The sequence below is a fragment of the Lepisma saccharinum genome, chromosome 12 (genome assembly GCF_977018435.1).
Source record: "Lepisma saccharinum chromosome 12, izLepSacc3.1, whole genome shotgun sequence".
In the NCBI taxonomy this organism is placed as follows: Eukaryota; Metazoa; Arthropoda; class Insecta; order Zygentoma; family Lepismatidae; genus Lepisma; species Lepisma saccharinum.
Genome location: NC_139240.1, coordinates 55,733,209 through 55,759,293, shown reverse-complemented (window position 1 = coordinate 55,759,293; position 26,085 = coordinate 55,733,209). Strand labels below are relative to the sequence as shown.

At 35.5% G+C, this 26,085-nt stretch overlaps 1 protein-coding gene across 2 annotated transcripts in view; it reads right to left on the bottom strand.

Annotated features, from left to right (window-relative positions):
* Window positions 1–6,073: 6,073 nt before the first annotated feature.
* The window catches only part of LOC145996489 (uncharacterized), a 158,950-nt gene continuing 138,938 nt past the window's right edge, over window positions 6,074–26,085 (bottom strand). Inside the window, exons 4-9 of one of the 2 annotated variants that reach the window (XM_083132987.1) lie at window positions 24,135–24,297; window positions 21,944–22,124; window positions 20,199–20,325; window positions 17,135–17,212; window positions 9,213–9,323; window positions 6,074–7,292 (exon numbers count right to left, since the gene is read on the bottom strand). In XM_083132987.1, coding sequence (XP_082989113.1) covers window positions 6,256–7,292; window positions 9,213–9,323; window positions 17,135–17,212; window positions 20,199–20,325; window positions 21,944–22,124; window positions 24,135–24,297 — 1,697 coding nt within the window. In that variant the 3' untranslated portion in view covers window positions 6,074–6,255. The remainder of the gene's footprint in view (window positions 7,293–9,212; window positions 9,324–17,134; window positions 17,213–20,198; window positions 20,326–21,943; window positions 22,125–24,134; window positions 24,298–26,085) is intronic. The other variant, XM_083132988.1, reaches the window with a different exon arrangement.

The window sequence follows — 26,085 nt, the reverse complement described above, 5'->3', positions numbered from 1 at the left end:
AATATTACCAAAATGGAAAAAGTGACAAAATATGATGAAACAATACATCAAATATTGCGAAAAATGCTGAAAATCTGGGAAAATGACCTAAAACCTGAAAATTTGCAAAAAAAATGCACTTTAAAATTACCTTTTTTGGGTTCTAGACGAAGTGTAATATTGTGTATATTTAATGGGCATCATGTCCGAGATGTCAGAAAAAATATGATATTTCATCAACTTCTGCCCCCTATTTATTAGAAATGTGTGATTATAATTTTCTCATAAAATTCCAGGAATTTTCCATATTAATGCACACCCTGTTCTTGGATGCTTGAGAAACTTTATCCAACATCTGACTTCCTTTGTGACTAATTGTCTCAGATAGATTACCTGATGCACAACAATCCTAACATCAACCTCCCTCCCTTGTCTACACCCTAAACTGCATTGTTGTAAACCAACAAAGGCTCTGACAATGACTCAGCCAGTTTAATCATCTGTGGTGCTTCTGTTCGTGTGTGTTTGTGATTGTCATTCCTTCATTGACATCATCATGATTAGCCAAAGTGGCAGGAAAACAAGTAATGGAAAACAGGATTGCTATGCATCTGGAGAACTGGGAAATGTCGGGGCTTGTCATGGAAAAGTCTGGCAATTTTGCAGATTATCTGGAATTTATGCACATTTTAAAGTCTGCAAGAGAACACCTTGCAATATGAACAACGGTTCTTGTGATTCCACTCCCCAAAAAAGATTCAGTTCAGAAACTTGTTCCTCTCGTCCTTAAGATTCTCAGTCTGGTACAAAACTATAGTTCCTTTGAATTTAGATTCTTGGATTCATTATGACCAAATCATCCCAAATCTCTTTACATTTGAGCACATAACATCTGGAGAAATTTTGTTGGTAGGAAAAAAATTGCATGGTTTGCCAAGATTGTCTCATGAATTTTGTAGCTCAGGGAGATGCATTATATCAGAGAAATTTGTGATTTTATGCGGTACCCTCATCATCAGTGCATGTAGGATGAAATTTGCTTTTGAAAAACTGGTTCGGGGTATGAGAAATTAAACGTATGCTGGTCCAGAGTGTCTACCAAGATGATAAATCTAAAATAATTCTTGACTATTTCATGACTTTTTCTTGACTTCCCCCCCCTCCACCTTATTTCTTAACATATATTTAATTGCTGCCCCATACTTAGGTATAGTTGGAAACTAAGAAAACATATATTTTTCTTCAATGAAAAACACCACAAGGCCGGTTAAGATGAAAACTGAGCTGCACTTTAACAAGAGATTTAGAATTGCTTTCATTATTAATGCATGTAAAAATTAATGCTTCAGACTTCATCCTGGATGTGGAATGGCCACATTACTTTAATATGCATACAAGAATGTAATTCTTAACCCCTTCCCTGTGAAATTTTCTGACAAAATGTTTTCCCGTTCTGTTTTTTTTTTTTTTTTTTTTTTTTTGAGTTTGCGTAGTAATATTTTTAAGTAGCTACTGCATCAGCACAATTCATTCGAGTATCGTGGTTCATATGTTTTTCTCTTCAGAATAGAACAGGCTTTCAAATGGTACCACTCACATGTGTACATCAAGTATGAGGAAAAGGAAATCTGGGATAATTCTGGAAATTTCCCTCTGCAAAATCCCTTTTGGTAACTTTGGGGCCCTCTGGACAGGCCCTGGATATATTATAATCTACCTTGAATTATTTTTCTATAATCTACCTTGAAAAATACTATGGTCTATACGTAATGTGTCCGCCAAGTTTTATTGCAATATCTTCAATAGGTATGAGGGATGAGGAAAAAATATTTCTCAATCCTGTTGGACAATATTATTAGATACTAATCGGGGATACTTCGGGAAATTTCCCTCCGAAAAATCCCTTTTGGTAACTTTAGGGCCCTCTGGACTGGCCCTGGATATAGGTATTCAATTATAATCTACCTTGAAAAATACTATGCTCTATATGTAATGCATCCGGCAAGTTATATTGCAATATCTTCAATAGGTATGAGGAAAAAAATATTTCTCAATCCTGTTTGACAATATTATTAGATACTAATCGGGAATAATTCGGGAAATTTCCCTCCGAAAAATCCCTTTTGGTAACTTTGGGGCCCTCTGGACCGGCCCTGGATATAGGTAACCAATTATAATCTACCTTGAGAAATACTATGCTCTATACGTAATGTGTTCGCCAAGTTTCATTGCAATATCTTCAATAGGTATGAGGGATGAGGAAAAAAATATTTCTCAATCCTGTTTGACAATACTATTAGATACTATTATAAACTCACAAACTCAAAAACCAAAAATAAATCACCAACAGTTCAAATAATGCAACACCAAAAAAAATATATATATAAAGCAACTGACTAAACGCATCACACAAACGAACTCACGTTTGCACTTTGTCAGCATAACCCAAAAACAGTTTACTTTCCTCTGAACTACTACTTTTTCTTTTAATTCTTCTTCTTCTTAGTCAAAAACAAAGGTAAAAAGGTAAAGTGTTCCCCTGTGCATAGCACCATGCCATGAAGGCGTATAGGGGGTGTGGGGGTAACGCCCCACACTTTCTTGATCCGGTCATGAGTGGGGGTGATGTGATTAGCATCACGCCCCTGACCGCCTTTACCCCCCAGGGTTTCCCCCAGGTACCCATGTTATTCGACGCTGGGTGGGCGCCGGGGCCGCTTCCATCGTTAGAAAAGTTCCCGGATTTGAACCGGCCGGGGATCGAACCCGGGACCTTGAGCATGGTAGTCAGACGCGTTACCGACTGAGCCACCGGCACTGAAAATCGTGACTTAATAAAAGGTCGTTGTTTCTTCAATAGCAAAACATATGTTTCACCAACAAAAAACTTATTCCGTTCAACACAGGTTACTTCAGTCAGAGATGTTCGCGGACGTAATATTACGCCCAACACAGAATAAGCTATGGTGACCAAGGGCGTAATATTATGCCGAACACAGGGAAGGGGTTAAGAAACAAAGTGAACAAATCTTAACCACAACTCGATACAATTTTATATTTCGAAATATTCAATTTTATCAAATCCCAGTACAGATAAACAGGGTGTCCACAAAGTCCTGCTACCGTTACGATGAAACTTAACTCCTAAACTATATGAGATAAATACATGCAGTTTTTTGCAACGTGTTCTACAGCTCTCAAAGTTTTATTTACAATTACAACACTTCCAAATGCGCCCCATTAGTTGCCCTCAGGACGTCGAGACTGTATTCGATCTCCATCCATACATGCTGCAGCATAGCAGAATCAACCTGTTCGAGAATTTCTGCAATCCGTGTACGAAGTGTGATAATATCTGGAACCGGGGTTTCGTAGACACGATCCTTGACAAACCCCCAAAGGAAAAAAATCCAAGGGGCTGATATCAGGGGAGTGTGGTTGCCAGGAAATGTCTATCCAAAAGGTCCCTCACAACATAATCTGCAAAATAATAATAAAAAAAAAATAACAAAAAAATACCACTACTTATTAAAACTTTGAGAGCTGTAGAACACGTTGCAAAAAACCGCATGTCTTTATCTCATATAGTTTAGGAGCTACAATATGTCTCATTGTAATGGTAGCAGGACTTTGTGGACACCCTGTATATATTCACTATACTGTAAAAAAAAATAGCAAAAATTCTTGATCACACTCTTAATTTCTTGACTGGTAGACAAGACACCTTGTGGTCGCACATCAGTGCTAAATACTTTTGTTTATTTTATTTTTTGCTTACTATTTAATTGTAAAACACAAGGTTCGAAAGCAAAAAGCATGATGACAATAAACATGTCTGGAAAAAATTCATTTTTGGACTGGAAATGTCAGGAAATTTCATGATCAAAAAATCATAGCAACCCTGAATAAGGCACCAGAATCATGGCCAGTATAATCTTCTGTGGCACTTCTCTTGTGTGCTGTCCATTTGTGTTTTATGACTCTTTTCATCAATTTAGTCTTATCACCATTCAGCCTCATCTTTGCGATTAGTCAGAAGTTGCAGAAAGGTGAATTAGTAACATACGTAAATCAAATCAAATCTTTTCCAAGTATTATTGTGCAGTTATGTTTGTTGTTTCCAGTGCAACTTCACATTTTTCATCAAAACTTTTCCTCTTAAAAGTAGATTTCCTCTCCTCCCTGAGCCGATGCCCTCACAGATTCCTACTGATACTGATGATTGAAAATTGTAATAATTAAAAGCTGTTCAAAATATACACTGCCTTCCAATAGTTAAGCACACAATACAAATTTCCGAAAAGCATTTTTGAATTTGTGTGGCTGAAAATCGCTGCGGATGTAGATGTCAGTTTTTATGTGTAGTAGCTTCCTTTTTGTAAGTAGAGAGTGAATCATCTGTAGCTAGGTGCTTAATCTTGAAATAGCATAAAAGCGAGAATTTCGTGCAAGAATCATCACACTTTCGTTGAAGATGGGTCTGAAGGGTTTGAGGTGCATTTAAAAGCTGATACGAAGTGTTTATAACTTTTGTAGGATTATTTTTGATAATGTTCGTGTTTCTATGGCTGATAGAAGACGAATGACAGATAGTGAGCGCTGGCGTGCTGTCGGATGCATTGAAGCAGTACAGTCAATCAAAGATGTCGCTATTTTCTTTCTCGATTATGGAAACAATTCCAAGCAAGTCAAAAAATTGTTCCGGAGACCTGTGCCCAGTCGTCCAAGGGTTACTGCCTCCTCTGATGATTGGTATATTGCTATAGTAGCCAAGCGGAATCGACGAGCGACCTCCACAACTGTTACATCCATGGTTGCAGTGGCACTTGGTAAGACAATATCTGCCAGTACTGTGCGCCGAAGGCTCCAAATGAAGAGATTGTATGCCCAAGTACCACGTGTTTGTGTTGCCCAGAGTGGCAAGATTAAAGTGGTGTCGTCAACATGTTAATTGGACTGTCTCAGATTGATGCAGCGTCCTGTTCACGGACGAATCCAGATTTACCCTGGAATCAGGTGATAAGCATGTAAGGGTCTGGAGAGAATGAGGCACATGTAATCAGACCAAGAACATCATCGAACATCATGCATTCAGAGGTGGCAGCGTCATGGTGTGGGCTGGTGCTGATTTCCTCCTTATGGACAATAATGCCCATCCCCCATCGAGCCAACATCGTTGAGAGTACCTGGAAATTGAGGGCATTTCTCGTATGGAGTGGCCGGCGTGTTCCCCGACCTTAATCCCACTGAAAACCTTTAGGATGCCCTCTGTCATTGTGTCTGCATGTTTACCTCCTCCAGCCAGTCTGAGAGAGTTGGAAACTGACCTAATGGAGGAATGGCCATTGCTAGCATCTGTGATGGTTGATCATCTCATTGAAAGCATGGAAAATCGTCGAAAAGTTTGTTTGAAGGTCCAGGGTGGTCACATACCATATTAAGGTAAGTTTTGTTTGGTTTGTTTGCCTTTAAACATCATTATGTTAATGACCCAAATGTAACATCATCATATAACGTACGAAAAGTATTTTTTTTTCCATCTTTGTACACAATTCTTGTTTTCTTTGATGCATAAACACATTTTGCTACCTTCATGTGCAATTTTGTGTTAAAGATTTGCTTTTCCATTCTTGTTGATTTTACCATCGCGTGCTTAACTTTTGGAAGAGTGTTTAGATTAATATTAGTGTTTAAGTATTCCAGTCTTAATTTTATGCATCAATGTACCAGGATTTTTGCTTTATATATTTGAGAATTACATCAGACTATTAAATTACATGTTATGTTATCACAGAATGTGGTTGTTTCAAACAAAACTGGTGTACAATAAAAATAAATTTTGAATTTTGCATAATTTCCAGGACAATTAGGCACCTCGAAAGTGTCTCATGGCATTTTTGCAGAGTCCAGAAAAGTATCGGCAGGTATTGGTAAATAAATTTCAGCCGATACCACTGGTGTCTTAGGGTTTCTTCATAGCTGTGCAGTTTAGGATATTTGATGTTCTTGTGGTTTCTCAACTGTAGCTACTATAGGCTTCATGAAGTGATTAAAATATACACATGAAAGTATGCTTGATGTTAGTTCCAAAAATTTGTATTCTTTCTATTAAGTACTCAACTACAGGATTATTATTTTTTAAAAACAGTAAGAAAATGGCCACAGAATAATGTATTATCTTAAATACTGGACAATGCACTGTTCATGGAGAAAGATGAGATTAGAAACTTAAATATTCACAACGAAGCACATATTAAGCACAAAAGTTATTATGACTTAGGAATTTTCATCTTTGGTTTCACAAACGCTGTTTTTAGAGCTTGATAAATGCTCTTTGGATTTTTTGAAAAAGGAACAAACACTAAAAGAACCACGTCTGCTATCAGGTACTTTCAGTTCATTTGAAGGACGTAGCTCATCTTGCTTTGCTCTCAAACGAGCCATGCTCCGTTTTGCACTACCGTAACTGACTGTTTTGGAACGAGCCCGCTTTCGGCTTTCAGGTGAACCCGTCTTGTCGAGATGCTCAACCGATCCGAAACTGCTGATTGCTTGCGATAGTCCTGTCAAGACAGGGTCCGACTTCGAGCGTTCATTACTTTCAGGTATGGCTAATGTCTGCGGAGTGACTGCTGAACGTGTTTCTTGCAAATCTTCACGTGCTGCATGATAATTTTGCAGGTATTTTGGTAGTATAGCTGACACTGGTGGACTGTTACAGCAAGCAATGGTTTCTTCATTCTCGCACCTTGAAACAGGTTCCGTAACCTGCGGATGTGGTTCTGAAAGCTGTCCGTCAATAGACTCTAACTGCTTCTTTTCCTCAACTTGAATACTTTCCACTGACGCACTGAGGGAGCACCAAGAATTAATCTGAAAATCTGTATCAAGATGGGAGACACTAGACTGTACAACTTGATCGTCAACATTTGTTACACAGACCGTTGGTGTCGGGAGAGGTGATTCACTTAGTTCATTTTCCACTGAAGAGTCGCACACGAAACCTTCATTTGAATTAGGTAGTTGCCTTTCGACGCTACTGTCATGGTCAACATGTTCCGTTACACTGCCGAGTTCCAACAAGCTGAGCGTCACATCTTTCTTCACGATGAGTTTTGTGCATTCCTCACTTTCGAAAGGAGCTGATTTTGTCATGGTTAAATTTGTTGAAGGTTTCGATGAGTCCATCTGTCCTTGGAGTGACAGTGTGTGATTTGCAGCGGAATACAAGCTGCCTGATGACTTAGTTTTCCTTTGTAGAAATTTGTTGCATTCATTGTTGTTACAGAGATTGAAATGATTATGCAGAGAACCTGAATAAAAAAATAAATAAATAAAGTATCTTTGTCAATTGTTCAAGAAACATAAATTAGGGCTGAGCCAATACCAATGCTGATGTATCGGTATCAAAAAGTATCGGTTGGAATTCACCTACCGATACCAGCCGATGCTTGTCCGGCATTTTGGTCTTTCACGAGGTCTGCAAAAATGACGCGCGACTGTTGAGGAGTCTAATTATCCTGAAAATTATGCAAAATTCAAGCTCTCTCTTTATTTTAGCCAATTTTGCAGGAAAAACCACATTTGTGATTACATAATATCTATTTTTAATATTGTGATGTAATTCTTGAATATTGTAAAGCAAATTTCTTAGCTAATTGATGCATACATATCAATATTGATCACTATTTTGAACAAATTTTAATTATTGCAATTTTCAAGTATTGATATCGGAGGAAATCAGTAAGCATATCGATATCGGTATCAGTATCGGTTCAAAGTGGTATCGGCTCAGCCCTAATTAAAATCTATCCTTACATAATGTTTCACATGTTCTGTTTTTAGTTTGTTCTATTAATTTTGGTGGCCAGTCACAAGTTCCAACGAGGATGGTGGCAGTGGCCACCGAAGTTAATAGAACAAACTAAATACAGCTTCAGGGAGAACGTGAGTAATAAGTTCCCCTGTAATTATTAACATCTATAATTAAGCAAATACCTCTCCTGATACATTTAAAGCTAACAATAAATCCTAAATTAACCTAAGACTGTATGGCAATGTCTAAAATGAGTGGTTGTCCACTCCGTGATGTTTAAAATGAAGCAGAGTTGTGTCAATTAACATGAGAGCAGAATAAATGCCCCCCCCAAAAAAAAACGTCTAAAGTTAAATGATAATTCCCAGAGATGTCTGTACTAACACCATCAATTATCTCGAGAGAAATATCAACTTCCCTTTTTTGACATCGAAAATCAATCATCCCCTAATAGAACTTCCAAAAATAAAAATAAATTATCAATTAACATTGAGTAAATGGTGATCCCTTATCCTGTTAACTACTAAAATTAAGTGATCACCTTAGAGACATTTCTAAAAGTAAAAAAAAAAAAAAAAAATTCTCAATGACCCTAGTGGGTGAAAGCTGAAAGGATCATCCATGACTAAGATCATTAATCCGTTCCCTGCAGTGACTTTGAAAAGTGCAACAACAACAACAAAAAAATCATCTATATATAGATTCAACCCTAAATTTTTGTCGTCGTAACTAATGCAAAAACTAACTATAAAAATACTTGCTGCAAAATTAAGCTAAGGAAAACAATCTATATATAGACTCTGCTGCAATAAGGATTCCATATTAGGTAAGGTCAAAAGTAAGGTTCCCCCTGCATACAACATGCCTTGAAGGCACATTTAGGGTGAGGGTAGGCCCCCACATCCCCACTACATATTCTCGGACATTTTTGGAGGTGATGTGATCTGCACCATGCTCCAGTCACCTTTACCCTCCAGGGTTGCCCCCAGGTACACATTGATTTGAGTCTGTGTGAGCCCCAGAGCCACTTTATGCAAGGACTAGGCCAGTAAAATTCTGACCTCAGAACATCCACCCCAGGAATTGAACCTGGGTCTCCCACATTGCAGTCAGACACCCTACCAAGTACAACACCGCGACTCTAATTCCATATTGTAAAAAATATTTTTCAGGAACTGACATAGCACGGGAAAGGGGTGTCTATAAAAATGACTTGCCACAATACAAGAACCGTTAATTTTGAAGTACTGTCTATATATAGACGCTCTGCAAAAAGGGCCCAATTTTAGAGTGTGTGTATATAGCTCTGCCACAGTTAATGGGTTAATAGAACCCTGTCAGCTACAAGTAAATGTCATTTTTAGTCTTAATTTTCTTCTGTCTACCATGTGGCTATGAAACCAGTTCTTTTACTTACTGTGTAGGGTTGACTTCTTGTTGTAGAATGCATTAATACTTGTTGCAGGTGTTCTGTTAGAAAATAATGATCCAATACGTTTAACCATGCTCTGAGTGTTAACTGTAGAATCTGAAAGAATAGAAATAACATATTCCATTACAAAGTTTTGCAAATAATTCACTATTATGAACAATTGTAGCATACTGTATACTTTTCTGTATGTTGAGGTTCTAAAGTAGAATTTATAATCAGTTTATTATGTTCATGTAAGAAGAAAAGCAATATTTTGTTTTAATTCTATGAATTATCTAATATAATGGTTATATGCCTTTGTACTCAGGATAGAATGCAAAAAAAAAAAAAAACCTTTAGTGTATGTAAAAATTAATTTGATAGCTGTGAATGTACAATGCAGGATTTATTCATTATAGTCTTTAAACAATAAGTGTGCCAACAACAAAAATGCTTAATTCATAAAAGAGGCATTTAGATTTTTTGTATATGATGCACTTGAACTATTTCGTAAATTATTAATGGATAATATTTAAATGTATTGTTGCTAACACAATACTATTATATACAAAATATTAAGATATGAGATTCTTATATTCAGTAAGGAATTTGACACACATTTTAGGATTTTTTCCCATTTTCCATGGTTAGTCAGTTAGTTCTTAATGCGAACAAGAGATTAATGCATTCATAACATTGCAAGATAACATTAAAAACAAGCATTTGTGCATTCAGTAGTGCGATAAGAAATCTGCTGGAAATAGGCTGTAGATCCTAGGAAAGCAGAGAATTTACAAGAAAAGAAGCAGAATTTCATTGAACCTTCCAAGCTGTAACAGAAATAAATCTTCGGATGAGAACCAAAGGAACGTAACTCAAGGAATGCAGTTCTTGGTTTTCTTTAATGTGTCTCCTCTGAAGAACTCTATTTGGAGTCAGATCGATACATCTCCACTTCTGATCATTAGCAGTAAGGTGGAGTCGCGTATCTCCAATTTACTGACTGTAAGTTGGCATCATGGATCTCCAATTTACTGACTGTAAGGTGGAGTCACGTATCTCCAATTTACTGACTGTAAGGTGGAGTCATGTATCTCCAATTTACTGACTGTAAGGTGGAGTCACGTATCTCCAATTTACTGACTATGAGGTGGAGTCATGTATCCAATTTACTGACTGTAAGGTGGATTCATGTATCTTGAAATTACTGACTCTTTTTAAGTCAGACATATTCCTAAAAATACATTATTTCTCCTCTCCTATAAATTTGATAAATTGGAATTACATCCCTCTGGTTCTCTCATGACAAAATAGTGTTAAACATTTAAAATGTTAGAAGAAGTGTTATGAGTACACAAAACTAAGGATTTTTCATATAGTACTTGCAACAATAGTACATCATCACACAATAAAGTTATTTAGAACTCTCATGTTTGTATAGCAATTGCTTCGAATTTAGAATGAGCAAAGGTAAAAATAAATAGCAGAAGAATGACATACATCTCCTATTGTCTGGTACGATTGAAGGAAGAGACTAAGGCAAGAAGCTAGATATGTATAAACACCACTTGCATGGAAATATGCTATATTGATATCTAACAGTGCTTGCTGGCGACAATTTGAACTAACGTTTTTTTCATTTGTATCCACTTCCCCATTGTATTCATAGATTCTATACAAAGTTTCACCACAATCTGTTGTTTCAAACAGGATCCAGAGTGCTCCAAGTAGGGGAAACGTGATTTCTAACCACCCAGTATTAGGAATAGGTGATAGAATTGTGCAGGGGCGCCGACTTGTCAAAATTATGGGGGGAGGGGGCTCTGATCACTGAAATAAATTAATGAATGACTCACTCGATCCCTTTTTTAAGTTTTGGCCTCAGTGTTCGGAATCTCGTCAAAGCCCATGCATTCCTCAAAAAATATTGAAATTTCCATTTACAGTTCGAATGCAAAATGTCAATTGTTCACGGATGGATATGTCAGAAGTTTCGTCAACCATAATAGCAAAATATTCCCGACTTTTAATATCTGCTACCACGGAGCGCAAAACAGATCTCCCTAATATATCAATGATCTCGTTCTGAATGTCATGTGCGAGCCATTTGTAGCCCGAACTTCCCATCCACTCTCCTAGTTCAATCAAATCTTCCTTTGAAACTCTTTTTAGTAAAAATGTTAACAATACTCATAATTATATACTTCGTATATAGTAATAAGTCATGAGTTTTGCTGTCTCTGGTGATAGCCCCCCCCCCCCCCCCAAAGTTGATGGTTTAGCGGTCTCAGGCCCCAAATTGATGGTCTAGAACATTTCAAATGTGTATTTAAAGTTAAGTTCATGTGGCACAGTTCAGAGTCAACTTTACAAGAGAAGCAAAATAATACATTAGATCCTCTTAAGCAAAATTATTTGAGGGGCTCTGCCCCCACATCGTTAACATTGGGGGGCTCGAACCCTCCCCCCAAGCCCAATGGAGTCGGTGCCTATGGAGGTGTGGGAGGTTAATAGCACGGTAAAGCAGAATGATAGTGAAGCCAGTGGGGCGGATTTGCTGTTGTGCTTGATGTCGCATTTTTGTTAGTTAACATTGCTTTTCTACACTTTTGTCTGATTGCGACAACGAATGTTGGTTATGAAACTAAAGAAGGGATATTGAGAAATGAGCACCTATACCCATGCCATGACTTGAACCTGGGACTATCAGTGAGTCCAGCTCTCAACATTCTCGGTACAGGTGTGCATTATATTAACTGTGTTCATGGTATCTCCCACTTGAAGCACTGGTTTTAAATACATGTCAAAACAAATGGTGGATTAAAGTTTCTCAACTGTCAGACCCTCACCCTACTTATACTGGGTCGTGAAAGGTTCTCCTGAAATTTGTCATTTTTGTTTGCACAGCAATTTTCATCAAGTGTTTTGTCGACAAGTTAACTTGATGTACTGCTTCTCCTGTTCAGCTGACAAAACTGGTGAATTGTAACACACAAATATTTTCTCACTACAGTTGTTCTCCAATCAACATTATTAAAATCAAATCAATAATATTGTTCAGATTTCCAAGAATAATAATATACTCGTCAATTTCACATTTAGTAAATTGGAATTTTTGGTGTTCAAATGCAACATGGAAGTGAAAAAATTACTAAATTTATTTAATAATGTGGGCCTGATAAAACCTCAATGTTTTATTAGATCCAGTGCAGTGGTTGAAAACTAATTTAAACCTGATTTTACATATTCTAATTAGCCTTGATATAATCGAGCTATTACTCTTCAAATTGTATGTGCTAATATTTTAATTTAAAGATACATGTTAATTAATGTATGCAGTTTAAAAATAGAAAGGTATTTACGAGTAAAATTGCTGGACTTTTTAAAGTAAGAATTTACTGGGCTGCGGCCTTACAATGTTTGAGAACCACTGCATTAATACATCTACATTGCATGTACGTATTGTTTTAAATGTTGTACCATCAACTAACATATTATATAAGATGATCATGAGATTAATGGATTAAAAACAGAAAAAAAAACGTAAATGGAAATAACATTGTGATAGTTATTACAGAAGGCCTAATAGGAGTTCATTCTCTTCCACTTGCATAATTTGAACAAGGAAATGAAGATAAAAAGAAATTAAGAGATGAAGTGCACTCTTCATTCAGTCCCAGTGAGAGAGCATGATATTCATTGTCATTCACAGATTAAATTGAGTTAAGTGTCATACTGTACTTGTTACAGCAATATTCATGGTTGTTCTTAAAGATAAATAATTCTATTCCTCTCGTATAAGGTGGGCAGTTGCCTGCCACTTTTTGCCACTTTTATACCCACACTATGCTAAACTTTATCTACAAAAAGGTAAAAAAAAGGTAAAGTGTTCCCCTGTGCATAGCACCACGCCATGAAGGCGTATAGGGGGTGCGGGGGTAACGCCCCACACTTTCTTGATCCGGTCGTGAGTGGGGGTGATGTGATCAGCATCACGCCCCTGACCGCCTTTACCCCCCAGGGTTTCCCCCAGGTACCCATGTTATTCGACGCTGGGTGGGCGCCGGAAGGGAAATATACTGTCTTTGCTCCCCCCCCAGTTTTGGCATCCTCCCCCCCCCCGCTGTTTTGGAACCCAATCGCCGCCACTGGTAGTAGTTGGATGTGGTGTTGTGTTCTTGTGCAGTGGTGGTTTAAAGATACATTTCTCATAAGCACAATTGACATTTTTTAGCTACTGTCAATCCGGTACATTGTATATTGTGGTTTCTAAACGTAATTACTTAATTTTAAATATAAAATGGGAACGCCATTTACTCGTATGATCTTTGGGATATCTTGGCTACGTATAGCCCCTTAAATGCATATGTCTAATAGGGGAGATCACTCGAGCTATCAAAGGAGACTGTAAAATCTTTTAGATTTCTAAAAGGAGCTGATTACTCTTGTGTTAATTGATGATTTAGCAGTTTTAGACATTTGGACATGTATGTGTGTGTGTGTGATTCATTGAAAGGCAATGAGCAAGAAGTAATACTGAAATATTACAGAAAAAAAATATGACACTTTATAACACCATTAAGCCTTGTTTCCATGATATAAAAACTAAATATGCTGACAAAGGCAGAAATTTATTTTATTATAAAACATAAACTAAACGTAACGTTTCAACCTTCTAGCAAGGTCTTCTTCAGACTCTGTACCAAGTACAAACAAATGTAACCAGGTACACAACAGGACGATATATACACACACACACACACACACACACACACACACACACAAAATACTCCCCTCCAGACTATTAGAAAGTAGTTCTGGAACAATCTAGCAGGTGCTTTCAGGTGAAAGTACAGTTGACAAGGGAAAGCCACCTGCTAGATTGTTTCAGAACTACTTTCTAATAGTCTGGAGGGGAGTATTTTTGTGTATATATATATCGTCCTGTTGTGTACCTGGTTACATTTGTACTTGGTGCAGAGTCTGAAGAAGACCTTGCTAGAAGGTTGAAACATTACACTTAGTTTATGTTTTATAATAAAATAAATTTCTGCCTTGGTCAGCATATTTAGTTTTCATAATACTTTACTTTTTGAAGATGTAGATCAAAACAATGTACAACAGCATTTTTTATTAAGCCTTTACTGTAAGCACAAATGTAATTAGTTCATGATGCATTAGGCAAGGGAATTCAAATATAACTAACTCCCTGTACTAGTTAAAGACTGATTCACATGAGAAATATTTTCATTAATTGTTAGTGGTCTCCCTGATTGCATAGTGGTAATACTGTCGCCTTGTAGTCGAGGGTTTTGATACCACATTAAATTCTAGGTTCAGTCCCAATTTGCCTATGTGGGGATGTAGTAGACTGTAATCAGCAGCTAAAACTAACTCTGTCGGCTAATTGCAGCAATGAAAATGAATGATAATTAGAAAACTGATGATGAGACACTCAAAAAGAACACCTTTGCCCAGCCTGGCAAGCAATATGTTTGATCACCAAGGTGGCCAGGTTATGTCAGATGATTTTGTTTCATGTATTTCTGGCACATCTAGTATCTTGTTAGGGACTCTTTCATGTCATAATAGCAACACTCTTCTCTTGTAATCAATAGATCGTGGGTTTTATTCCCAGTAAATGCACATTGTATAGTGGCTGGGATCCCATATAAAACTGTGGGTCCAGTCCCGATTAACCTATGTGAACATAAAATTGGACTTTAAAAAAAAAGAACTTTTGACAGCACCTTGTATTATTATTTTTATGCCCTTTCCCACGATGGACTTGCCAGCCTCTGTGGTGGAGTGGTTAGCACAGCATGCTAGGACACGTGGTTTCGAATCCTAACCCGGGCATGGGTGTTCCTTCATCAATTTCATCATGTCATCACTCGTCCTCATCTTTGCGATTACCCAGAAGTGACAGAAATGCGAAGTAAAATAAAGCTAATCAACATACAATGGAGCCTTGTAGCTGAAGCCCCCTTCCCCCCTCTAATTTCCAAGCCTTTCTACTTGAGAAAATTTCAAAATGTATCCTTGAATGTAGAAATTGTATTGTAAGTAAGCTTTGTAATGAAATGAAGGAGAGATATAGAAATCTTGAGGTTTAATTTCACTACAAATAACGTTAAAAAATATATGATTAGAAAGATAGACAGACAGCTTAGTTCTAAATTACAAACAGTAATACGCTACACATCAACTTTGTTAATAATTTGAAGCACTGTACAATGTTACAATTGCCTTCAATAAGCTGCTACAGAAGCAAGCAGCGGAAAGTAGAGGAGTTTCATATGTGATTTTCTTCAAATATCCTCAGTGTTTATTTGCAAATACTTACCGATTTATGCAGTAGTTGTATAGCTTTGATTAACATTTTCTCTCTCTGTAAGCAACAGATAATAGTTTTATTTTTCTTGTCTTTTTTTTTACAAAAATAAATATTTAGATGTATTTTCAGTTTAGCAAAATATTTTATTACTTAGTTAATCTATAGATCAATTCACCAGGACTCTAGAAAATGAAATTTAGAATAAGCATAGTCTTGTTTAAGATATGTATGTAGGAGGTTAATTTTAAAATACAAAATTAACAGTTCTAGAGGTGGAAAAATTTAGTTTGCTTACTGTTCAAAACCTATCAAACTAGTATAATATTTGGAGTGAATATTATCATCTTAGTAGAAATTTAAACTATGTTCCAAGTATGAATAGAACTTAATTTCAGCAGAAGTTAACAAACGAAACCATCACATGTTTCATACTCATTACATTGCTCGTAGAAACTTGGATGTACATATTTAGATAGAACTCAAGAAGATTTGACAAAGTACAGTCATATGTCATGGTGCAATGGTTAACTCAGCTATTAGAACGTACAAATTCATAAATTCAAATCTGGCCAGAAGCCAGGTCATAAGATCATTAACTTCAAAAGTATTTTGTTGTGGTTTCCACAATCAAATTGTTATATTCATAATAATCATGAATTAATAAAATTTAAAGAATGAAAAACATGTACAAGTGTTTAGAATTTGTATTACCATAAGGGAGGGGTCAGTTTTAATAATCACTTATTTTTTAAAATAAACTAAGGAGATTAAAGATTGAGCAAGATAAATTATCCATTGAGTTTTTCATTTAAATGTATTGCTTCAAGTTTCTAGAAACAGTTTTAAATCTTATTGCTACATATATGCATTTGCAGTGACCGCAACATATGTAAGTGTAATAATATATATAATTATTATATGTACACACACACACACACACATGTTTTCTTGAAAGGGAAATAGAATGAAGCCAAAGTTTTTGAAGAATGTTATACATGGCTGCTAAATTGTACTTTTCTTCAAATATTCACTTGTTAGTTAGGTGCACACCTATATCAAGTATCAAAGGAAGGAAATAAAGGTTATTATTAATGAACATATAATCAACATATTTACATATTTGAATAGCATGAGGAAACAATGGACTTAACACAAATGCCAGAATGGTTGTAGAGCACTCTACACTTATATTTACATTTAGATGCACACATATATTTATATTTTCTGAAATTGTATGTATAAATATACACACTTTACAAGATTGAAGTTCCTTTACTTATTTACACTAAGACTATGAAACTGGGCCAGTATTCGGTTATTTATATGGGCAAAGAGATTATTTCTTATGACAGTGCAAAACACACACAGCAATACTTTAATATAAATGTATTAGCTAATACAAATGTGCTTAATTAAAATGATACACTTAGGCTAACCTCACATCAAATAGGTATGATTAGACTTGACTAAAACAGGGAAAAAAGAAGCTGAGAGCACGATGATGACCACATCACTCTTTTTTTCCCCCGCCAGATGTACTGATTAAAAGATATGTAGGGGTATATTCTCTATATTAAAATATGAATCTTACCGAAGTTTCTTTGGGACTGCACAGAACTTCTTTGAATTAAGGTAGTATGCCTGAAACTAGACCCAGTGTAGAAGCTTCCTACAAATCATGCAGAAATAGAAATTATTAAAGAATCATGCATTTGAAACTAACTTGCTACTCTCCATCTTTGTTACAGCAATACAAATTCAAATATTTACTTGCAGTACGATCATGCTGCGAAGTCAGTTGAAAGGTCCACCCATCAAAGAAAAGACAAGTTACAAAATGATACCACAGTCAAGTTAAAAATAAGCTAAGCTAAAACAAGAAAAGCAGCATGGAATAACAAATGATCAAATAATGTTAATTAATGTCAAAACTGTAGTGTTTCATCCTAAAATTAGTGAATATCGTTCATTCTAAAGAGTGTCCCAAAATTAACACAGGATTTAAATTGTGTGCCATATTTTTCCAGCAGGGTTGGCAGCATTGTAGTACGTCACATGTTGTAGTAAACACATTGCAATTAGTCAATATGGAGTGCTACACAACAGAGGAGTGAGTGACGATCGTTAAAATTCATTACAAGTACGGAGAATGTTTCGCTGAGATGGTGTGCACATTACTGACATTTCCAGTAGGAGAAATGCTCCAAATGAAACAACTGTGAAACAACCGGTTGGAGAGAACAAAAAAGAAAAAACAAAAAAACAACAACAGGATGGCCGTTCAGCCGAAAACATTGTTGCTGTGAGCGATTGTCTGGTGTAGTGTCCCAAAACCTCAGTGTGCTGTGGGTCACTGCAACAAGACATTTTAAAAAACACAATGCAGTGAAGGATATTTGTCAGATATCCTATTCCATATTTAATGGCAATGTTTACTCTTTCAAATAATGTAATAACTTTTCCAACTAATAAATAAATAAAATGTTTTTTTCTTAAATTGAATCCTGCATTTCTCTTGGGACCCCCTTTTTTTCTAGTTGAAACTTTAGTTATATCTGTGGCTTGGACCTAAAAGGGTCAATGTCATATTTTGATGAGAATAAGATTGCAGTGGAATTCAACTCCCCTGGATTTAAGTTCAGTGGCAATGGTTTCCAATGTAAACTATTGTCTATTGAATTTTGCCACAAGAAAATTATCATCAAGGGAAGCTGAATTCTACTGCAGTCTCATTTCCATCAAAATATTACATTGGCCCTTTTAGATCCTAACTATGTATATTATTTGCAGAAATAGAATAGCATAGTATGCTATGAAGCCAGGAGTCTTAGGTTCAAATGCTGGGTAAGACATTGTGTTCGTTGACAAGGTACGAAAGTAATGTAAAATAACCAAACTACATTATATATTATACAGGGTGGCCCATAAGTCCCTACCCATTCACATATTTTATGTGTCAGTGTATCTGTGTGCTGTCCTTCATTCTCGCTGCATAATATTATGCAACGTCATGTTCTGTGAGACATTTTTTTGCAACATACAGGGGTTATTATTGTTCCAAATGTCGCTGTAACAGCTGCACTCAACTCATCATTGGAATTATAACGTTGTTTCGACCCAATGTCCTTTATGTATCCCCAGAGAGAGTTATCACACGTTGTCAAGTCCAGACTTCTTGCAGGCCATTTCATTGGCACCGTGGATAATATTATGCGCAACAGCACACAGAAAACTCTATACACTAGATACATAAGATATATGAAAGGGTAGGGACTTACGAGCCACCCTGCACAATGAATTTCTATATCTGTATGTACAGTTTCACGACTTCTCATTGTAAACTCAAGAATGTTAAAATTAAAATTAATTTCATGCTTAATCACAATTCATGCAAAGCTAGACTAGATGGAAGTTATCATTTTTGTAAAAAAGATTATCGTACAAATTGTATGCATTATTTTGAAACTTATTAAGGGATTTGCATTTTCTTTAAGTAACAGTACAGTAGTATTTCAATATTTGAAAAATACCTGTGTACATTGCACTGTGCCATGAAGGCACATTTACTGGGGATGTGGGGTAGGACCCCATATATTCTCGATCTCAGCCATTTTGGAGGTGATGCAATCAGCACCATGCTTCAGCCACCTTTACCCCCAGAGTTCCCCCAGACACCCATGTATTTGAGACTGGGGGAACCCCAGAGCCGCTTTATTCAGAGACAAGGTCGGAAAAATCCCAACCTTAAGTCACCAATCCCTCGAATCGAACCCAGGTCTCCAACGTGGCAGTCAGTGTCAAATGCCCTATAACCCAATAGACAACAACGACTCCTGTTTTGTCTCTTTACTTAAGGAATTACAGTTTCAAAAATGGATAGTGTGAATATGAGATCAAGAATATGTGGAGCTCTACCTCTGCATCACTTCTTATGCCTTCATGGCATGTGTGCACATGAACAGGGGTACTTTTATGTTTTAACAGTATTGGATTGCAATAATGAGATGAGAAAATGATGCATGTGGATGTATATTCAGTTGTGGAATGTAAATGAACAAAAAATATTTATTTTCTGGTAAAAGTGTATGCCATGCAATATGATTACTAAGAAAGAAAGAAAAGTTGTGTTAAGAGAAAGCATAAGTTATTTGAGGGCATAAATATTCATTTACACTTTGTTGAGAATGTATTTTTTACTATATTTCAAAAAAATAAATTATGTGTTAACAAGTTACAATTGTTACAATATTCTAATTTTCTGCTCAGAATGTGGAGCTACTTCTGAAATAAGTAGCCCCAAAGTCAAAACAATTTGATATATATATATATATATATTAACTTACCAATATACTGAAGTAACATAATTTATGCTGCACATTGCAATTTTAATGGGAATAAGAAAATAAGAAAAGATAGGCAGATAAAGGTGCATGTTAGATACATTGCTTGTTGTGTGCAATATTGTCCACAATATAATTTTCTACAAAATCAAGCCATTATATATATATATATATATATCAATTATTTCCATGGAATATTTTAACTACTCTGATTCCTTTACACATGATGCAATGTTGATTATAATTGAAATTCTCAACTGCACATCATGAAACACCAGCTTTGTAAAATTTAAATCTATATACTATTGTACCTACCTCCAGGTATAACCGATCCTTTTCTCTTGCCAAACAGAAGTTCAAGATAGCCCTGTCTGAATGATGGGCTACGAAATGCGTAAATTATAGGATTGCAGGCTGAATTTAAATACCCACACCAATAAGCCTGTAACAAAAAATAATATATTGCTTTATGGCACAGTGTGACATTACATTATAATGTGTAAGTACAAAAGAACTAGAGTGCACTCTCTGACAGAATTTTCTGCAGTTTTTAAATTGCAGGATTGGTCTTTAGAGCAATGAATGGTGAAAGTTATTTCTTGCTCATATCTTGGCACTGCTGAGAACCTATCTCTGCTGAAAATTTTGTCTACTGTTTTCAGTAGATATATAGGTGTTGCGAAACATCTACTGTGTTCAGATTTTCAAACAGATATAAATAAAAATTCTTAATAAGGATGAATGAAATGTAACACTTACAGCCACCACCATTTTAAGCTAAAAACACTACATACATATTGAATATAATACTGAATAAGTTATTTTCACTTTTAGTTTCTCTACTGTACTGTTTTCAGTAGATCTATAGGTGTTTTGAAACATCTACTGTGTTTAGATTTCCAAATAGATATAAAAACTAATTGTAAATCAGGAGGAATGAAAAGTTATATTTAAAGCCAACAAGTTGAGTTACATACTCTATATAAAATATTGCATATAATACTGAAGAGAATATTTCACTTCTATTTCTTCTACTGTACATGTAGAGTAGGCCTACTGAACTTGTTCAGTAGGAAACCATTGAGTTTCAGTAGATTTCTGAGAGACACAGTAGAGTTCAGTTAATAACAGTCGATTCTGTCTACTGAAAACACTAGAAATTTCCAGCAGGGTTAAGAAGCCATTTTGAATTTCCAATTAGGACTACCATGATCTCGTGTAGAATTCAAATGATAATTCAAATGATGAAATATAGTGATTTTTCTAGGTGTTTTTCATTATCAATGCTCGGTCGACCTTCTGTGGAAATACTCAAGTGTTTTCCCTTTACTTCTTTTAACTAACTATGTGTTACTTTGTTATGAGTAAATAAAATAAGCAAATTCAGGGCACCTGCCCGCAACCCCCAAAAATTCAACCTTTGATAACCTCCTGGGACCTGTGGACCAAAAGTAATAGAAAGTAGTATTTGTGATTTCACAAACGTAACAGTTATTTACCAAAATAATCCTGGATGCAATTTTATGGGATGGAAAACTTTTTGAGTCTGTCCCCTCTCCCAAATTAGGCCTTAAGTTACGCCCATGTCAATAACAATAATTTATTGGCCGATTTTAGCACTGTATGACCCTATTCTGGTATTGGTGTATAAGAAAATTAGGTACATAACATAACCCATGGTGCAACATACCTTGAGGACCAAGGCCTACCTATTGACTGCCGGCCACACTCCCACATGCGTCAGCACAGGTGAGCAATCATCCAACCAGTTACGGGATGACGTGTGGTCTGCACGAGGAACCCTCAGTGGTTGTTGTAGATTTCTATGACTGGGTTACACTATGTGTTCATAGCTCCCAAATTTCCTCACGATGGTCCCATACACTTACCAAAATCTCTAGAGAAAAATTGCTACACTTTCCCCAGGAGACTTGAACCTGCACACGTCTTGTAGCCCAAATCCAATAAGCCTGATGCCTTAGACTGCACAGCCACGGTGCGGGACATTAGAAAAATACATTATTGAATAACCTCTCACACATATATATGTAAGCACTTACTATAGGGTTCAAAATAAGTGGTACTGCATCTTTACTCTTGCTGAAGACAATAGAACAAGAGTAGATAATGTATGGCATCCAACACAGAAGATAGCAAACTATCACAATCACAAGAGTTACTGTGATCCGTTTTTGCTGCATTATGGAGTTCTGTTGATCAATGTTTGATGTTGACCGCATTCTGAAAAAAAATGGACGTTTAAAGCTTTAATTTGTTTATGTATAAGTAATGTTTTTTTTCGGGTGTACATGTTTACATTTTAAAAGTTGCTAATATTTAAAAATGGAGATATTGCAATGGCAATTTATGAAATCTGGCTAAGTATCCAAATTAAATTCATACTTTCTTGTCAAAAGATATTTAATATTTATTCCAAATTCCAATGCTACTTAAGTTGAAATTATTAATGCAAATTGCTTCTTACAAGTAATATCCTAACATTCACTTCACCAAGAAATTACCATCCACAGTGTGTGTGCCTTTGATCAGTAAAGCTAACCAGTCTGTACTTTGGTTTCTTAAAAACAATATAACTATTAGCATCTGATAATGATTTGTTATAGATAGTGGTTCATGTTGAAAAACTACATGGAAGCAGAGATGGCCTCCATGGCTGAGTGGTTATCAATGCCAGGGGCCCTAGGTTCGAATCCCAGTCTGAGTATGGGTGTTTTTGGTGAGTGTCCCTTCTTCAATTTCATCATATCATCACTTATCCTCTTTTTTACAATTAGCCAAAAGTGGCAAAAAAGGGAAGTAAAGTAAACCAAATCAATTAATGAACCAATGAGAGCAGATTTAGCAGAACTATGGTACATTTAAAAAATAATATCTTTTAGTTATTCGATATCTTACAAATCCTCTAAATAATTTTAGGTAATTACTATATAAGCACTGTCGAACCAAACTTACTTTCAAAATACAATAAATGCTTGAATGTAATTAATTTTATTCATTTCTGCCCTAAAGGAATGCTCAAATTTCTGAATCCATCAAAGTTTTAAGAAACAACTAAAGAACTTACTATTGTCCCAACAACTACATTAACTTTCATATGTAAACAATCTGTAACTATTTTCAAATCTTTTTTTGAAGCATCACACAAATACAAGGAGACAATGTTGAAACGATAGAGGTAGAATTTTCATATGTTTGGAATTCTGAAAGTTGAGTGAAACAGGATTTATTCTCGGAATTGCAGCCCACCCATGATCCCTCCATTTTCATTTATGCTGTCCTCTTTCCAGTTTAGTTCCTGTGTCACAAGGAATATACACTGAAAATTCCCTTATGATTGTCCCACAATTCCCTTTCCAACTTTTAAATTCCCTGTCCGATAAAGTTGAAAATCCCCCTTGATAGGAGTTCAAACCTAGGATCTCCAGGTTCGTAGCGCATTATGCGATTGAGGTTACAATCCATGCACCAGGCTAAGTTTTTAAAGAGAATAACTGGTTCCACACTTTTCAAAATTCCAAAAATTAAGTTATAAGGTCAAACAACAAAAACTTTATGACTAAAATTTCTATCTAAATTTTAGAGCTTTTTCTTGAAGGTATCTTAAAATTTGATAAAGTATAATAATTGTGCATTTCAGTACACACTAAAAAAAAAAAAAAAAAAAAAAAAAAAAAAAAAAAAAAAAAAAAAAAAACTTGTGCTCGATATTCACTCATCTGCTGAATTGAGTAAGCCCCCTTAAGGATATAATAATAATAATAATTTTGGAATAAAATTGTTTTATTATTATGAAATTTTAATTATTATTGTATAATTTTTGTTATTATTTCTATTATTCAAATTTCTGGCGACGCCCATGGGAACAATTATGAATGACGCCCCCACGAAAATTTTTCTTGCCTACGGCCATGCTCAAGACTTATTACTTATCTCTTATACTTAACAATTCAATGTATCATTTTATTATTGTATAATATTTATATTATATTTATTGTATTATCATGATCAATGTGTTTTTTTCTATGTTTTTATTCATTTATTGTATCTTTGACAAGGGTTGGTTGTAAGAATGGCCCACGAGGCCAAAACACGCCTGCTTAAATAAAGACCATTCTATTCTATTCTATACATACGTATGTACATATAATTCTTATTTGAATTTCAACTTCACAAGTATACAACTGAATTTATTAAGATACTTTCATTCACATTTTACAATTTGATACTTACCTCTTTAAATGAACACGGACAGCTTTGAAGATATTGTAGTTGCAAAATAGCATAACAGACAACGGCAGAGTAAAGTTTACTATGGTATTGCAGAAGGAGTGTGTTTTCTGGGTTAGCGTAATTGGAATTGCAGGACCACATTGTGTTGCTCCTTTCTTGTACACTGGAAGGTATGTGAAAAAGTTAATATTTAGAACCAAAGATAAATTCTCTTACACAGTCACAACATCTATAACATAAGGTGTGTGGTGGGTGAATGGGTGAAGAGGGGGGACACCTTCTTGTTTTGGGGAAGAGGGGTGCCATGCACATGTGTATGTTAGGCTGACCATACATCCCGTTTGACTGGGACAGTCCCGTTTCAGAGGTGTGTCCCAGCCATCCCGTCGATATTATTTAAAAGCACCATTTGCCCCGTTTTATAAAAGTCTAGGAGTTATCTTGAAAACCAAGTAAAAAACAACATTGATGGAATTTGATCTGCGTTTCAAGCACTTCATAACAATCAAAATGTTCCATTATTCTGGAAAACTTTCGAGCAGACAGCAGTTTACCGTTTAAGTTAGCTTGCGTTGCGGGTTGTATTTTTTTTGTGTGTGTGTTCATTTATTTGTATAGCAGTGAATAAGCATGGCCATGAAGCACACATGTAGTTTCAATACTGACTGGCAACAAGAATATAAATTCCTGTCTGACACAAACTCAAAAGACAAATCGTTGTGTGTCACATATGCGTAGAACTAGCATTAACGGTTCATCAGAAGGGAGCAGATACACTATACATATAAGCCACACCAAGATTATAAAAATTAATATCTTTTGAAATCGGGAGATAATATTTCATTTATTGTGTATGATGTATCATTTATGTGATCCACATTTTAATCAAATGTATTAAATTATTAATTTTAAAATAATTGTTATTTTATAATTAATATTAATACGTTAATAATAACAACTATATTATAATTAGGCCTAACTGACTTTTTAGGAAAATGGGGAGGGGTAACCTGACATCCTTTTGATGCCCCGTTTTGGAATCAAAAAATATTATGTTCACCCTAGTGTGTGTGCGTGTGTGTGGAGGGAGATCATCATAACTACCATCCAAAACTGTGAAGGACAATTGTTGTTTTCAAATGTAACAAATATATTGTTAATTCAATATACGTACCATATGACATGGAATAATTAGAATGTTTGAAATATTTAAAAATATTTGTCAGAAAGTGTTGGAATGAGATAGTGAATGATAAAATTCATGACCAACATCTTCATTATAATAATATTATAACCAGTGTGTTTAATCTTCCAGTTGATTTGTTCTTAGTTTATCATAAGAAGTACTCAAAACATTGTGGTATGTTCATAAATTACCACCTACGTATAAAAAGATGCCTGCACAACATACCATTGCCTACCACCAGAAAAAGCAATGATTATATTCAAATAACTATTATTTTAACATCAGTTTAATAATATCAAAAATTTTGTTTGTGATGTCCCTTAAGAATGACATGATGAGTAGGGCTGAGATTTATCTATTTTTATATCTCTTTTATTTGAATTATTTTATGTTCCATTTCTATCTTTATTGGCTAATGGCTTGTCACTAAGGAATTATGAATTTAATTGATGCCCCCTGGAAATACCGGCCAGCCTAAAATTGTAGCTATATTTCAAACATATAATTTCATTCTGATCACAGTAATTTGTGTTAATTATTATAAAGAACTTTAATTACAAGTAAGACTGGTACAGATCGCTCCAGGAACACAATAACTTTAAACTGAAGGAGTGTTTGAATGCCTTGTCCCCCCCCCATAGATTGATTTGTTTTATTTTACTTCGCGTTTTGTGCCTCTTGGCTAATTTGCGAAGATGGGGATGAAATGATGAAATTGACGAATGGACATTTACAAACAACCATGCCCGAGCGGGATTCTAACCC